This window comes from Scyliorhinus torazame, chromosome 19 (genome assembly GCF_047496885.1).
Source record: "Scyliorhinus torazame isolate Kashiwa2021f chromosome 19, sScyTor2.1, whole genome shotgun sequence".
Classification (NCBI taxonomy): domain Eukaryota; kingdom Metazoa; phylum Chordata; class Chondrichthyes; order Carcharhiniformes; family Scyliorhinidae; genus Scyliorhinus; species Scyliorhinus torazame.
This window is the reverse complement of record NC_092725.1, coordinates 77,417,199-77,430,606: the sequence shown is the minus strand read 5'-3', so window position 1 is coordinate 77,430,606 and position 13,408 is coordinate 77,417,199. Positions and strand designations below refer to the sequence as shown.

Genomic DNA, 13,408 nt, shown 5'->3' with positions numbered 1-13,408 from the left:
AGTTTGTGGTTGTTGGTTACTTATTTAGTTATGATTTGATCGCCTGTTTGTTCTCTTTTTGGTATAGGTTTTGGTTGTGTTTGATGTTTATTTATAAATACCTTAATAAAATAATTTATTTAAAAATAAATTTGCATATTCAATTACATTAAATGCTTATTGTTCACTTGTCCCTTACTAGATAAATGAATTATAGGTTCATATTTTCCCTGTGTCTGCGTGGGTTTCCTCTGGGTGCTCTGCTCTCCTCCCACAGTCCAAAGATTTGTAGGTTAGGTGGATTGACCATGCTAAATTGCCCCTTAGTGTCCAAAGGTTAGGTGGGTTATGGGGATAGGGCTGGGGATTAGGCCTAAGAAGGGTGCTCTTTCAGAGTGTCGGTGCAGACTCAATGAGCCAAATGGCCTCCTTCTGCACTGTCGGGTATCTATGATTCTATATTACTCAAATGAATAACCTTTTTGTATCTATTTCTTCTAGCTGCTTCACATGTTCATCCTCGTACTCACGAATATTTGCTACACCAATCTTGGTACAAAAGTCTTCAAAAACTTTATCTTCAACCTGTGTAGAACAGAATACTAACTAGTTATTTGGAAGGCACTTTTCTCTTCTAGCATCATTCCTTTGTTCTGTAAATATTGTGCACTCCTACAGATAACAATGCGACAATTAGCTCAGTTCGCTGGACAGCTGGTTTGTGATGTAGAGCAAAGCCAACATTTAAAAATGGCGTCCCGATCTTGCTGCAATGAAGAGGTCCGACGAGCGGAGCGCCTCAGTGTAGAAAACAGAGCTAAGTGTGGCCTTGTTGGGGAGTTTCGCACTGAGGCCCCTGATCTACTCGAATGGGTGTTCGGTGGCTGGGTGTTTCTCGGCGCACTGAGAAACACCCGCCTAATCCCACGCTACGGAATTCTGTCCCATTCGGGTAGATCGCGCCCATCATGGTTGTCAGCCAAAACTGCTGCTTCTCCAATCTTTGATACTTGACGCTCATCTAAAGACTTAATAGTTAGTGGAATGCTATTTCGGAATTCTCCCACAATCATGAATTCCCTCACATCAATAAAAGTCGGTTTCAACATTAATGAGAAAAAACATTGATCCCACACATTTCTCACTCTCTTGCAAATTCAACAAATGTCTGATTAGGTTTTTTCCTTGTGGTCCTAAACTTTAATCAATAAACTTCAGGGACAAACTCATAAGCATTGAACTTTTAACCACTTCATAGACTTCCGACTGCTCTTCTGACAGATTAGTGCACACATTCATAGCTGCACCTGTAAGGACACTTTGAAACATTAAAGTGCAAGCATTTTTGGCCACTTCAACTTTACAGCTATCTTTTCACATGAGGTGAAATACCTTTCAACTCCAGCCTCTGTAAACTTGGGCACTAAATAATGACTTTTAGTCAAATCAAAGTCTCCAATGAAATCAGAATCATCCTCGGAACTATTACCTCTTCTTTCTGTCTTTAATCTAAGCTTTTCTCTCGCCTCGCCAGTTCATGTTGTATGAGTTCTTTCTCTCTTTGAAACTTGAGCTCAAGATTTCACATTTCCATTTTGTTTTCTAATTCACCATTTTCATTTTTATTTCTTTTGCTTTCTCTTTTTTACCTTTTCCCTTTTTCTAATTGTTTTTAAAAAAAATTCCCCCCAAGTTCAAGCTTCTGCTTTTCCCGATCTCTTTCTATTTCCAGCTGCTTCATTTGCAACTGAATTTTAGCTACCTCTAGCTGTGACACACCAATTCAGGTTTTTCTTCTTTTAATCCTAAAGACTGGGTAATTTTGTTAATCATACATTCTGCTTTTATTTCTATGTTAGATTGCTCTGCTAACTCTCTTAGGTCAAAGTTTTCAAATAATCTACTGTTACATTTTCTACTCGCAGAAAAGTCTCAGCAACAGTCAAAGCCATTTCAAGTTCCAACCAGTGTAACATACTTCACAGCACATCTTGGGAGAAATTCTCCGGAAACAGTGCGATGTCTGCCGACTGGCGCCCAAAACGGCGCAAATCAGACAGGCATCGTGCCGCCCCAAAGGTGCGGAATGCTCCACATCTTTGGGGGCCGAGCCCCAACATTGAGGGGCTAGGTCGGCGCCGGACGAATTTCCGCCCCGCCAGCTGACGGAAATGGCCTTTGGTGCCCCGCCAGCTGGCGCGGAAATGACATCTCCGGGCGGCGCATGCGCGGGAGCGTTAGCGGCCGCTGACGGCATTCCCGCGCATGCGCAGTGAAGGGAGTCTCTTCCGCCTCCGCCATGGTGGAGACCGTGGCGGAGGCGGAAGGGAAAGAGTGCCCCCATGGCACAGGCCCGCCCGCGGATCGGTGGGCCCCGATCGCGGGCCAGGCCACCGTGGGGGCACCCCCCTCGGGGCCAGATCGCCTCGCGCCCCCCCAGGACCCCGGAGCCCGCCCCCGCCGCCTTGTCCCGCCGGTAAGGTAGGTGGTTTAATTTACGCCGGCGGGACAGGCATTTTAGCGGCGGGACTTCGGCCCATCCGGGCCAGAGAATCGAGCGGGGGGGGCGCGGCGGGGGGGGCGGAGAATCTTGCCCCTTGTTTCTATGCCCAGTATCTCCACAGATTTCTTTAAGGATTCACAGATCATGGGCTGGATTCCCCTAAAATGAGGCTAAGTTTTGACGCCGTTGTGAAAAGGCGGGAGTTTCACGACGGCATCATCGGGTCCGCAGGTGGAGTGATTCAACCGCTCCCAAGGGGCTAGCACGGGCACATCATGAAGCACCCATTGACGGGACGGCGCGGCTGCACTTAATAATTCTCCCCCCCCACAAACACAGCGTCGCAGGCAAGATAACCGCCAGGAGAGCAGCGCCGCGATTCCGGTACGGCGAACTGGAAACCCTCCTGGACGCCGTGGAGGAGAGGAGGCTGGTGTTGTACCCAGGGACGGAGGTCAGGAGGCGGCATTGTTCGCCGTGCCTGGGCAGAGGTGGCAAGCGCCGTCAGGGTGGTAGCCCGGACTGCAAACCAGTGCATGAAAAACTGCACGACCTCCTCAGGGCAGCCAGGGTGAGTACCCAGCACTGTGCCCCTGGCACCAAGCCCACCCCCCCGCCCCCAGGGGGGCTGTCCCACCCCCACCCTGACCCACATGGCTGCACCCACACATGCCAGCCGCAATGGCCGGGTGCCCTGTGCACCAATGCCATCAAGAGACGCAACCCCTGGGCTGCATGCGTCAGACCATCTAACACGGTTGCTGTTTGTATTTGCCCGGAAAACTTGCGATCCCTCACCGTGCCCGAGCAGAGGGCACTAGATATTGTCAACGAGCCGGAGGAGAGGGTGGTCACCGATGCGGAAGTCGGAGGCGCGCCACCAAGTGAGACCCCCCCCTGCCTGGTTGTGGGTTCTCATGACACGTGCCCAGCCCAACCCAACCCCTTCGCCCCACATCCCACTCACCCCAACCACCCCCCCCCATCACCCAAACACCAATCTCACCTCAACACCCTCCTCACTACACACTACACACCCCTCACACCAGTCCTCCCCCACGCGGCCGGCCACGTGCGATCCATGGGGGCAGCCATCTTGGACGCCATCTTCCTCACCACCCGCCACGCTCGATCAATGGGGGCCGCCATCTGCTACGCCGCTTGACGCGTACGAGCAACAAGGGCAGCCATCGCGGAACCGCCCCAGCACCTCCGACCACGCTGGCTACCCGAAACTCAGCGCGGTCACCTTGGACCAGTCACGACCCAAGCACCCCCGGAGCTCCATGATGACCGTCCAGGTAAATGGATACGAGGCGCCTTCCCTTTTCGACTCCGGGAGCACAGAGAGCTTCATTCACCCGGACATGGTAAGACGCTGCTCGCTCCCAATTTTCCCGGCACACCAAACCATCTCCCTCGCCTCTGGGACGCACTCGCAGCAAATCCGAGGGTGCACTACCGCAACCTTAGCAATACAGGGCACCGAGTACGCCAATTTTAAATTATATGTGTTCACAGACTTCAGCGCTCCTCTCCTATTGGGACTAAATTTCCAATGCAACCTCAGGAGCCTAACCCTGAAGTTCGGGGGGCCCCTACCCCCACTCACCATATGCAGCCTCGCGACCCTAAACGTCGACTCTCCTCCACTCTTCGCAAACCTCACCGCCTACTGCAAACCAGTCGCCACCAGAAGCAGGCGGTATGGCATACAGGACAGGACTTTTATCAGGTCCGAGGTCCAGCGACTCTTGCGGGAGAGAGTCATCGAGGCCAGCAATAGCCCCTGGAGAGCTCAGGTGGTGGTCGTCAAGACCGGGGAAAAGAACCGGATGGTTGTAGATTACAGCCAAACCATAAACCGGTACACGCAACACGATGCCTACCCCCTTCCCCGGATTGCAGACATGGTAAACCAGATTGCACACTACCGGGTGTTCGCCACGGTGGATCTGTAGTCCACATACCACCAGCTCCCAATCCGCCCGGAGGACCGCCACTACACGGCTTTTGAGGCAGACAGCCGCCTTTTCCACTTCCTCCGGGTCCCCTTTAGCGTCACGAACGGGGTTTCGGTGTTCCAAAGAACAATGGACCGAATGGTGGGCCGGTACGGGCTGCGGGCCGCATTTCCGTACTTGGACAATGTCACCATCTGCGGCCATGATCAGCAGGATGACGCCAACCTCCATAGATTTCTCCAAACCGTCCAACCTCTAAACCTCACGTACAACAAGGTGAAATGCGTTTTCCGCACAATCAGATTAGCCATCCTCAGCTATGTCGTGGAAAACGGGGTTCTAGGATCCGACCCTGACCGTATGCGCCCCCTTCCCCACTGCCTCAAGGCCCTGAAGAGATGCCTCGGGTTCTTTTCATATTATGCACAGTGGGTCCTCAACTATGCGGACAAAGCCCGCCCACTAATCAAGGCCACCATCTTCCCACTGGCGACTGAGGCCCGCCAGGCCTTCAGCTGCATCAAGGTGGACATCGCCAAAGCCGCGATGCGTGCGGTGGATGAGTCCGTCCCCTTCCAGGTGAAGAGCGACGCATCAGAGGTCGCTCTCGCCGCTACCCTCAATCAAGCAGGCAGACCGGTAGCGTTATTTTCGCGCACCCTCACCACCTCCGAAATTCAGCATTCCTCAGTCGAAAAAGAGGCCCAAGCCATCATGGAAGCCGTACGGCACTGGAGGCACTACCTCACTGATAGGAGGTTTACCCTCGTCACCGACCAACGATCGGTAGCCTTCATTTTCGATAATACGCAGCGGGGCAAAATCAAGAACGATAAGATCTAGAGGTGGAGGATCAAATTCTCCACCTATAATTACGATATAGTATATCCTCCTGGGAAGCTCCACAAGCCCCTAGATGCCGTGTCCCGCGGCACATGCGCCAGCGGGCAAGATGACCGACTCCGGGCTAGCCACGATGACCTCTGCCACCCGGGGGTCACCCAGCTTATCCACTATATCGAGGCCCGCAACTTGCCCTACTCCACCGAGGTGGTCAGAGCTATGACCAGGGACTGCCAGATCTGTGCGGAGTGTAAACCACACTTCTGTCAACCAGATAAGGCCCACCTGGTGAAGGCATCCCGGCCCTTTGAGTGCCTCAGTATCGATTTCAAAGGGCCCCTCCCCTCCAATAACCGCAATACATATTTCCTCAACATTATTGATGAGTTCTCCCGCTTCCCCTTTGCAATCCCTTGCCCCGACATGACCACGTCCACAGTCATCAAAGCCCTACATAGTGTCTTCACCCTGTTTGGTTTCCCCAATTATGCCCACAGTAACCGGAGCTCGTCGTTCATGAGCGACGAACTGCGTCAGTACATGCTCAGTAAGGGCATCGCCTCGAGCAGGACTACCAGTTATAACCCCAGGGGAAACGGGCAGGTGGAGAGGGTGTGGCGCACAAAGACTCCGTGAGACAAACAGAGTGAAGTCGATGAGGCTTTATTAAGCGTGTCTGTTCCCCAGCAGCCCGATAGTAAACTGGCATGCGGGGGAAGGCACCGGCTTCTTATACTTCGCCTTCAGGGCGGAGTATGAGGTCAACGGCCAACCAGGACCCGGGATCTGTCAGCCAATGACATTAGGGCTTCCAGTCCCACATGACCCCCAATACATACTACCACATTCACCCCTTGTCAAAAATGAACCCGGCGGGGTGATGCTTCGTATGGTGGTAAGGGTTTACAGTACTGGTCCTGGGAGGAGAGAACAGTTACATGGTAGGACCGTATTGGACAGTATCGTCCTGTTACAACTATTTACAGAGGATATATGAAAACAAAATGTTCATTGGACAGTCCATCTTTGTTTTACATCGACGCCACGAGTCGGTCGGGCGGTCTGGTCGTCCGTGTCGATCGCCTCGGCCCCGGCGGTGGTGGTAGTGCTTGTACCAGCGTTGTCGCCTCCGGGAACCGCACGGTTTTAGCTGTCGGTGCAAAGGGGAGGGGGGCTGATCCTCCTGGGAAGGGGGCGGTCGCGGGGTGCGGCGGTGGCAGGAAGGGGGGCGGTTGGGTTGATGGTGCCGGGGGGGTGTGCGTGGTGCCGGCGGGCGCCAGATCCCGCAGGGAGACCGTGTCCTGTCGGCCGTCGGGGTACTCCACGTAGGCGTACTGGGGGTTTGCGTGGAGGAGGTGAACCCTTTCGACCAACGGGTCCGCCTTATGTGCCCGCACGTGCTTTCGGAGCAGGATGGGTCCTGGGGCCGCCAGCCAGGTCGGCAGCGACGTTCCAGAGGAGGACCTCCTAGGGAAGACAAGGAGACGCTCGTGAGGCGTTTGATTAGTGCTCGTACATAATAACGACCGGATGGAATGGAGAGCGTCCGGGAGGACCTCCTGCCACCGTGAAACTGGGAGATCCCTGGACCGTAGGGCCAGTAGGACGGCCTTCCAGACCGTGCCGTTCTCCCTTTCTACTTGCCCGTTCCCCCGGGGGTTGTAGCTGGTCGTCCTGCTTGAAGCTATACCCTTGCTGAGCAGGAACTGGCGCAGCTCGTCGCTCATGAAAGAGGACCCCCTGTCGCTGTGGACGTATGCGGGGTAACCGAACAGTGTGAATATGCTGTTCAGGGCTTTAATGACTGTGGCCGCGGTCATGTCGGAGCAGGGAATGGCAAAAGGGAAGCGGGAGTATTCGTCCACTACATTAAGGAAATACGCGTTGCGGTCGGTGGAGGGGAGGGGCCCTTTGAAATCGAGACTGAGGCGTTCAAAGGGACGGGAAGCCTTAATCAGGTGCGCTCCATCTGGCCTGAAAAAATGCGGTTTGCATTCTGCGCAGATGTGGCAGTCTCTTGTGACTGTACGGACCTCCTCTAAGGAGTAGGGGAGATTACGGGACTTGATGAAGTGGTAAAACCGAGTGACCCCCGGGTGACAGAGGTCCTCGTGGAGGGCTTGGAGGCGGTCAATTTGTGCGTTGGCACATGTCCCGCGGGATAGGGCATCAGACGGCTCGTTCAGCTTTCCGGGCCGGTACAAGATCTCATAGTTGAAGGTGGAGAGTTCGATCCTCCACCGCAAGATCTTGTCGTTCTTGATCTTGCCCCGCTGTGCATTATCGAACATGAAGGCAACCGACCGTTGGTCAGTGAGGAGAGTGAATCTCCTGCCGGCCAGGTAATGCCTCCAATGTCGCACAGCCTCCACTATGGCTTGGGCTTCCTTTTCCACTGAGGAGTGGCGGATTTCTGAGGCGTGGAGGGTTCGGGAGAAAAAGGCCACGGGTCTGCCCGCTTGGTTAAGGGTAGCCGCGAGAGCTACGTCAGAGGCGTCGCTCTCGACCTGGAAGGGGAGGGACTCGTCGATGGCGCGCATCGTGGCCTTTGCGATGTCCGCTTTGATGCGGCTGAAAGCCTGGCAAGCCTCTGTCGACAGCGGGAAAACCGTGGTCTGTATTAGGGGGCGGGCCTTGTCTGCGTACTGGGGGACCCACTGGGCGTAGTATGAAAAGAACCCCAGGCAGCGTTTCAGGGCTTTTGGGCAGTGCGGGAGGGGAAATTCCATGAGTGCGCGCATACGTTCGGGGTCGGGGCCTATTATCCCATTGCGCAATATGTAGCCCAGAATGGCTAGCCGATCGGTGCTAAAAACGCACTTGTCCTCATTGTACGTGAGGTTCAAGGCTTTGGCAGTCTGGAGGAATTTTTGGAGGTTGGCGTCGTGGTCCTGCTGATCGTGGCCGCAGATGGTTACATTGTCGAGGTACGGGAACGTGGCCCGTAACCCATGTTGATCAACCATTCGGTCCATTTCCCGTTGGAAGACCGAGACGCCGTTTGTGACGCCAAAAGGGACCCTTAGGAAGTGGTATAATCGCCCGTCTGCCTCGAAGGCTGTGTACTTGCGGTCACTTGGGCGGATGGGGAGCTGATGGTAGGCGGACTTGAGGTCCACGGTGGAGAAGACTTTATACTGGGCAATCCGATTGACCATGTCGGATATGCGGGGGAGAGGGTACGCGTCTAGTTGTGTGTACCTGTTGATGGTCTGGCTATAGTCAATGACCATCCTTTGTTTCTCCCCTGTCTTCACTACTACCACCTGCGCTCTCCAGGGACTATTGCTGGCCTGCATTATGCCCTCCTTTAGTAGCCGCTGGACTTCGGAGCGAATGAAGGTCCGGTCCTGGGCGCTGTACCGTCTGCTCCTAGTGGCGACGGGTTTGCAATCCAGGGTGAGGTTCGCAAACAAGGACGGGGGTTGCACCTTGAGGGTGGCGAGGCCGCAGATAGTGAGTGGGGGTATGGGGCCGCCGAATTTAAACGTAAGGCTCTGTAGGTTACATTGAAAATCTAAGCCCAGGGAGACTTCCGGGTGCGGCTATGCAGAGCTAGGTCGCATATTCGGCAGCTCCTGCTTGGAACGGACTTTTGGGCTCTTTTACAGGGCCCCCACGGCATTTGTTTGACATTTCCCGGTGTGGGAAGAAGGCGGCAATATTCCCCCGACAGTGTCCCCCAGGAAGGGTATGTCTCTTGGTTGCCAGACACACGCAGAAACAGTGAAAGATTTGGCTGCAACTACAGGATAAACAGGGCCTCTTCCAGCATGCAGGCGGGGGAAGGGCAAGCTTAAAGCTGCAAGCTGACCTGAGGGCCTGTATCAAAGGTGAATTCTAGCAGCAGAGGGAACAACTGTGAAAAGACCTCATCAAGGCCACTGAAGGGACTTCCGGTTGCGGTGATGCCTAGCTAGCCGCACGCTTCGGCGGCTCCAGCTCCGACGGACCTTCGGGCTCTTTTAAGAGCCTCAACGGGGAATTTTTCGACGACGCAACCCGGTGTGGGGCGTGTGAGAAGGGAGTCCCCCCCAAACGAAGGAGGAAAAAACCGGCGGCAGCGGCTGCAGCGCGAGGAATCGTCGACCAAAGGGTCAGAAAGAGAGAAGTACAAGATGGCGGCGGAGAAAGCGCAGGCGACATGGGGGCCTGAGCATGAAATTGTGAGACGGTGCGTGGAGCTGCTGAAGAGGGAGGTGCTGACCCCGTTGCTACAGGCAATTGAGGGGCTCAAGGAGACATTAAAGACCCAGGAGACAGAGCTCCGTGTGGTGGAGCAGAAGGTGACAGATATTGAGGACGAGATCCTGGGCCTGGCGGTTAAGACACAGACGCACGAGGCACTTCATAAAAAGTGTACTGAAAGGATCGAAGCCCTAGAAAATGGAGCGCGAAGGAAGAACCTTCGGATACTGGGTCTCCCTGAGGGTGTGGAAGGAGTGGACTGTGGAGCGTACGCAAGTACGATGCTGAGCTCACTGATGGGTGCTGAGGCCCCTACGGGCCCCTTGGAGGTGGAGTGGGCAAATCGGATTCCGGCGAGAAGACCAAAAGCGGGAGAACCACCCAGGGCGATAATCGTGCGATTTTACCGCCTTAAGGATAGAGAAGAGGTCCTGAGATGGGCTAAAAAGGTGCGGAGTAGCAGATGGGAGAATGCAGTGGTACGGGTATACCAGGATTGGAGTGCGGAGGTGGCGAGAAGGAGGGCGAGCTTCAACCGAGCCAAAGAGGTGTTGCATAAAAGGAAGGTGAAGTTCGGGATGCTGCAGCCGGCAAGACTATGGGTCACGTATCAGGAGAGACACCATTATTTCGAGACGGCGGAGGAAGCATGGACCTTCATCAAAGAAGAGAAATTGGATCGGAACTGAGGGACTGATGCTGCAGGAAATGTTATTGTTAATGTTACGGTGGAAGTTAATTGAGAAGTAAACAGGGAAGGGGGGAGACATTGGGGAAATGTGGGCGCCGGTGAGGGGGGAAAGACGGGACATAGTTGGAGAATGGGGAAGGGGAGGGGGAGGGGAAAGGGAGCTGCGCCATAAGAGGCGGGTCAGGTAAAGGGATGTTCCCGCACCAGAAAGAATAAGGCGGGAAGACAGGCGCAAGGCGGATGGGAGTTCCCCACATGGGGGGGGTCGAGGAGTGAGCAGGAGTAGCCGGGGTCAGTTGAAGTCAGCTGACTTACGGAAGTAATATGGGGGGAGCAATCAAGCTAGAAAGAGATCTAGCGGGGAGGGGAGGAGGGAGGGAGAAGGGGGGGGGGACAACTGGGTTGCTGCTGCGGAAATCCAAAAGGAAATGGCTAAAGAGTGGGTGGGCGGGGATGGTGTGCGACGCTGGGGGAGCGAGCGGGAGCGCGGAGGCGGGATATGGGACTGGCCTAGAGAAGGTAATGGCTAGTCGACACGGGAGGGGGGCAGGTAGCCCCCTAGTGAGGCTGATCACGTGGAACGTGAGAGGCCTGAACGGACCGATAAAAAGGGCCCGAGTGCTCGCGCATTTGAAAGGACTAAGGGCAGACGTGGTTATGCTCCAAGAGACGCACCTAAAGGTGGCGGACCAAGTTAGGCTAAGGAAAGGATGGGTGGGACAGGTGTTCCACTCAGGACTGGACGCAAAGAATAGAGGGGTGGCCATTTTGGTGGGGAAACAGGTCGCATTTGAAGCAAAGAACATCGTAGCAGATAGCGGAGGTAGATATGTAATGGTGAGTGGCAGGCTGGAGGGAATGGAGGTCGTGTTGGTTAACGTGTATGCCCCAAACTGGGACGATGCGGGATTTATGAGACGGATGCTGGGGCGTATACCGGACCTGGAGGTAGGAAACTTGATTTTAGGAGGGGACTTTAATACGGTGCTGGACCCGGGGCTAGATAGATCCAGCTCAAGGACCGGAAGAAGGCCGGCAGCGGCCAAGGTACTTAAGGGGTTTATGGACCAAATGGGGGGAGTGGATCCATGGCGATTTCTTAGACCTAGGGCTAGGGAGTATTCCTTCTTCTCCCATGTCCATAAAGTGTACTCCCGGATAGATTTTTTTGTTTTGGGAAGGTCGTTGATCTCTAGGGTGGAAGAAGCTGAGTACTCAGCCATAGCGGTTTCGGATCATGCCCCACATTGGGTGGACCTGGAATTAGGAGAGGAAAGGGAGCAGAGAACACTCTGGCGATTAGATGTGGGACTGATGGCGGATGAGGGAGTGTGTGCAAGAGTGCGGGGGTGTATTGAGAGATACCTGGAGGTCAATGACGACGGCGAGGTCCCTGTGGGAGTGGTATGGGAAGCACTAAAAGCGGTGGTCAGAGGAGAGCTGATCTCCATTGGGGCCCACAAAAGGAAAACAGAGGCCAAGGAAAGGGAAAGATTACTGGGGGAGATTTTAAGGGTGGATAGGGAATTTGCAGAGACCCCGGAGGAGGAATTGTACAGGGAGAGGAGACGACTCCAGACGGAATTTGACCTTCTAACCACCAGAAAGGCGGAGGTACTGTGGAGGAAGGCACAGGGGAGGAGGTATGAATATGGGGAAAAGGCGAGTCGCCTGTTGGCTCATCAATTGCGAAAGAGGGCAGCAGCGAGGGAAATAGGAGGAATTAGAGACGAAAGGGGAGACACGGTGCGAAGGGCAGGAAAGATAAATGAGGTGTTCAAGACCTTCTATGAGGAACTGTATAGGTCTCAATCCCCAGAGGGAGAGGAGGGGATGCGGCAGTTCCTGGACCAATTGAGGTTCCCGAAAGTGGAGGAGCGGGGGGTGGTAGGCCTGGGGGCACCGATTGGGGTGGACGAGGTTATTAAGGGACTGGGAAGCATGCAAGCAGGGAAGGCCCCAGGACCAGACGGGTTCCCGGTGGAGTATTACAGAAAATATGTGGACTTGTTGGCCCCGTTGATGGTGAGGACGTTCAATGAGGCCAGGAAAGGGGGGACTCTACCCCCGACGATGTCGGAGGCGACGATATCGTTAATTTTGAAGAGGGATAAAGATCCGTTGCAGTGCGGGTCCTATAGACCCATTTCATTGTTGAACGTGGACGCCAAATTGTTGGCAAAGGTACTGGCATCGAGGATAGAGGACTGTGTCCCGGGGGTGGTGCACGAAGACCAGACAGGGTTCGTAAAAGGGAGACAACTGAATGTTAACGTGCGACGACTATTAGGGGTGATAATGATGCCCCCAGTGGAGGGGGAGGCAGAGATAGTGGCGGCAATGGACGCAGAGAAGGCATTTGATAGGGTGGAGTGGGAGTATTTATGGGAAGTGTTAAGGAGGTTTGGGTTTGGGAACGGGTTTATTAGCTGGGTTAGACTTCTTTATGGGGCTCCAACGGCAAGCGTAGTTACAGGTCGACATAGATCGGAGTATTTCCGACTATATAGGGGAACAAGACAGGGATGCCCGCTGTCTCCATTGTTGTTCGCGTTGGCAATTGAACCTCTGGCCATGGCGTTGAGAGACTCCAGGAAATGGAGAGGGGTGATTAGAGGGGGAGAAGAACACCGAGTCTCGTTATATGCGGATGACCTATTGTTATACGTGTCGGACCCAGCGGGGGGAATGATAGAGGTTATGCGAATTTTGAGGGGGTTCGGGGATTTCTCGGGGTATAGGCTAAACATGGGGAAGAGTGAATTATTTGTGATACATCCAGGGGACCAGAGTAGAGAGATAGAAGGCTTGCCTCTAAGGAAAGTGGAAAGAAACTTCCGATACCTGGGGATTCAGATCGCTAGGAGCTGGGGAACCTTGCACAGACTTAATCTGACACGGTTGGTAGAACAAATGGAGGAGGACTTCAAGAGGTGGGACATGCAGCCTCTATCGCTGGCGGGCAGGGTGCAAGCAATTAAGATGATGGTCCTCCCGAGGTTCTTATTTGTATTTCAATGTCTCCCTATACTAATCACTAAGACCTTTTTTAATAAAATAGACAGGAGCATCACGAGCTTCGTGTGGGCAGGGAAAGTTCCGAGAGTAAGGAGGGGGTTCCTTCAGCGTAGTAGGGACAGAGGAGGATTGGCACTACCGAACTTGGGCGATTACTATTGGGCCGCCAATGTGGCAATGATACGTAAATGGATGATGGAGGGTGAGGGAGCGGCGTGGGAA

At 54.1% G+C, this 13,408-nt stretch overlaps 1 protein-coding gene across 1 annotated transcript in view; it reads right to left on the bottom strand.

Annotated features, from left to right (window-relative positions):
* Positions 1–13,408, bottom strand: part of LOC140396240 (structural maintenance of chromosomes protein 1B-like) — a 367,818-nt gene that overhangs the window by 226,428 nt on the left and 127,982 nt on the right. Inside the window, exon 15 of the mRNA XM_072484572.1 lies at positions 458–564. Within this exon, the coding sequence (XP_072340673.1) occupies positions 458–564 (107 nt within the window). The remainder of the gene's footprint in view (positions 1–457; positions 565–13,408) is intronic.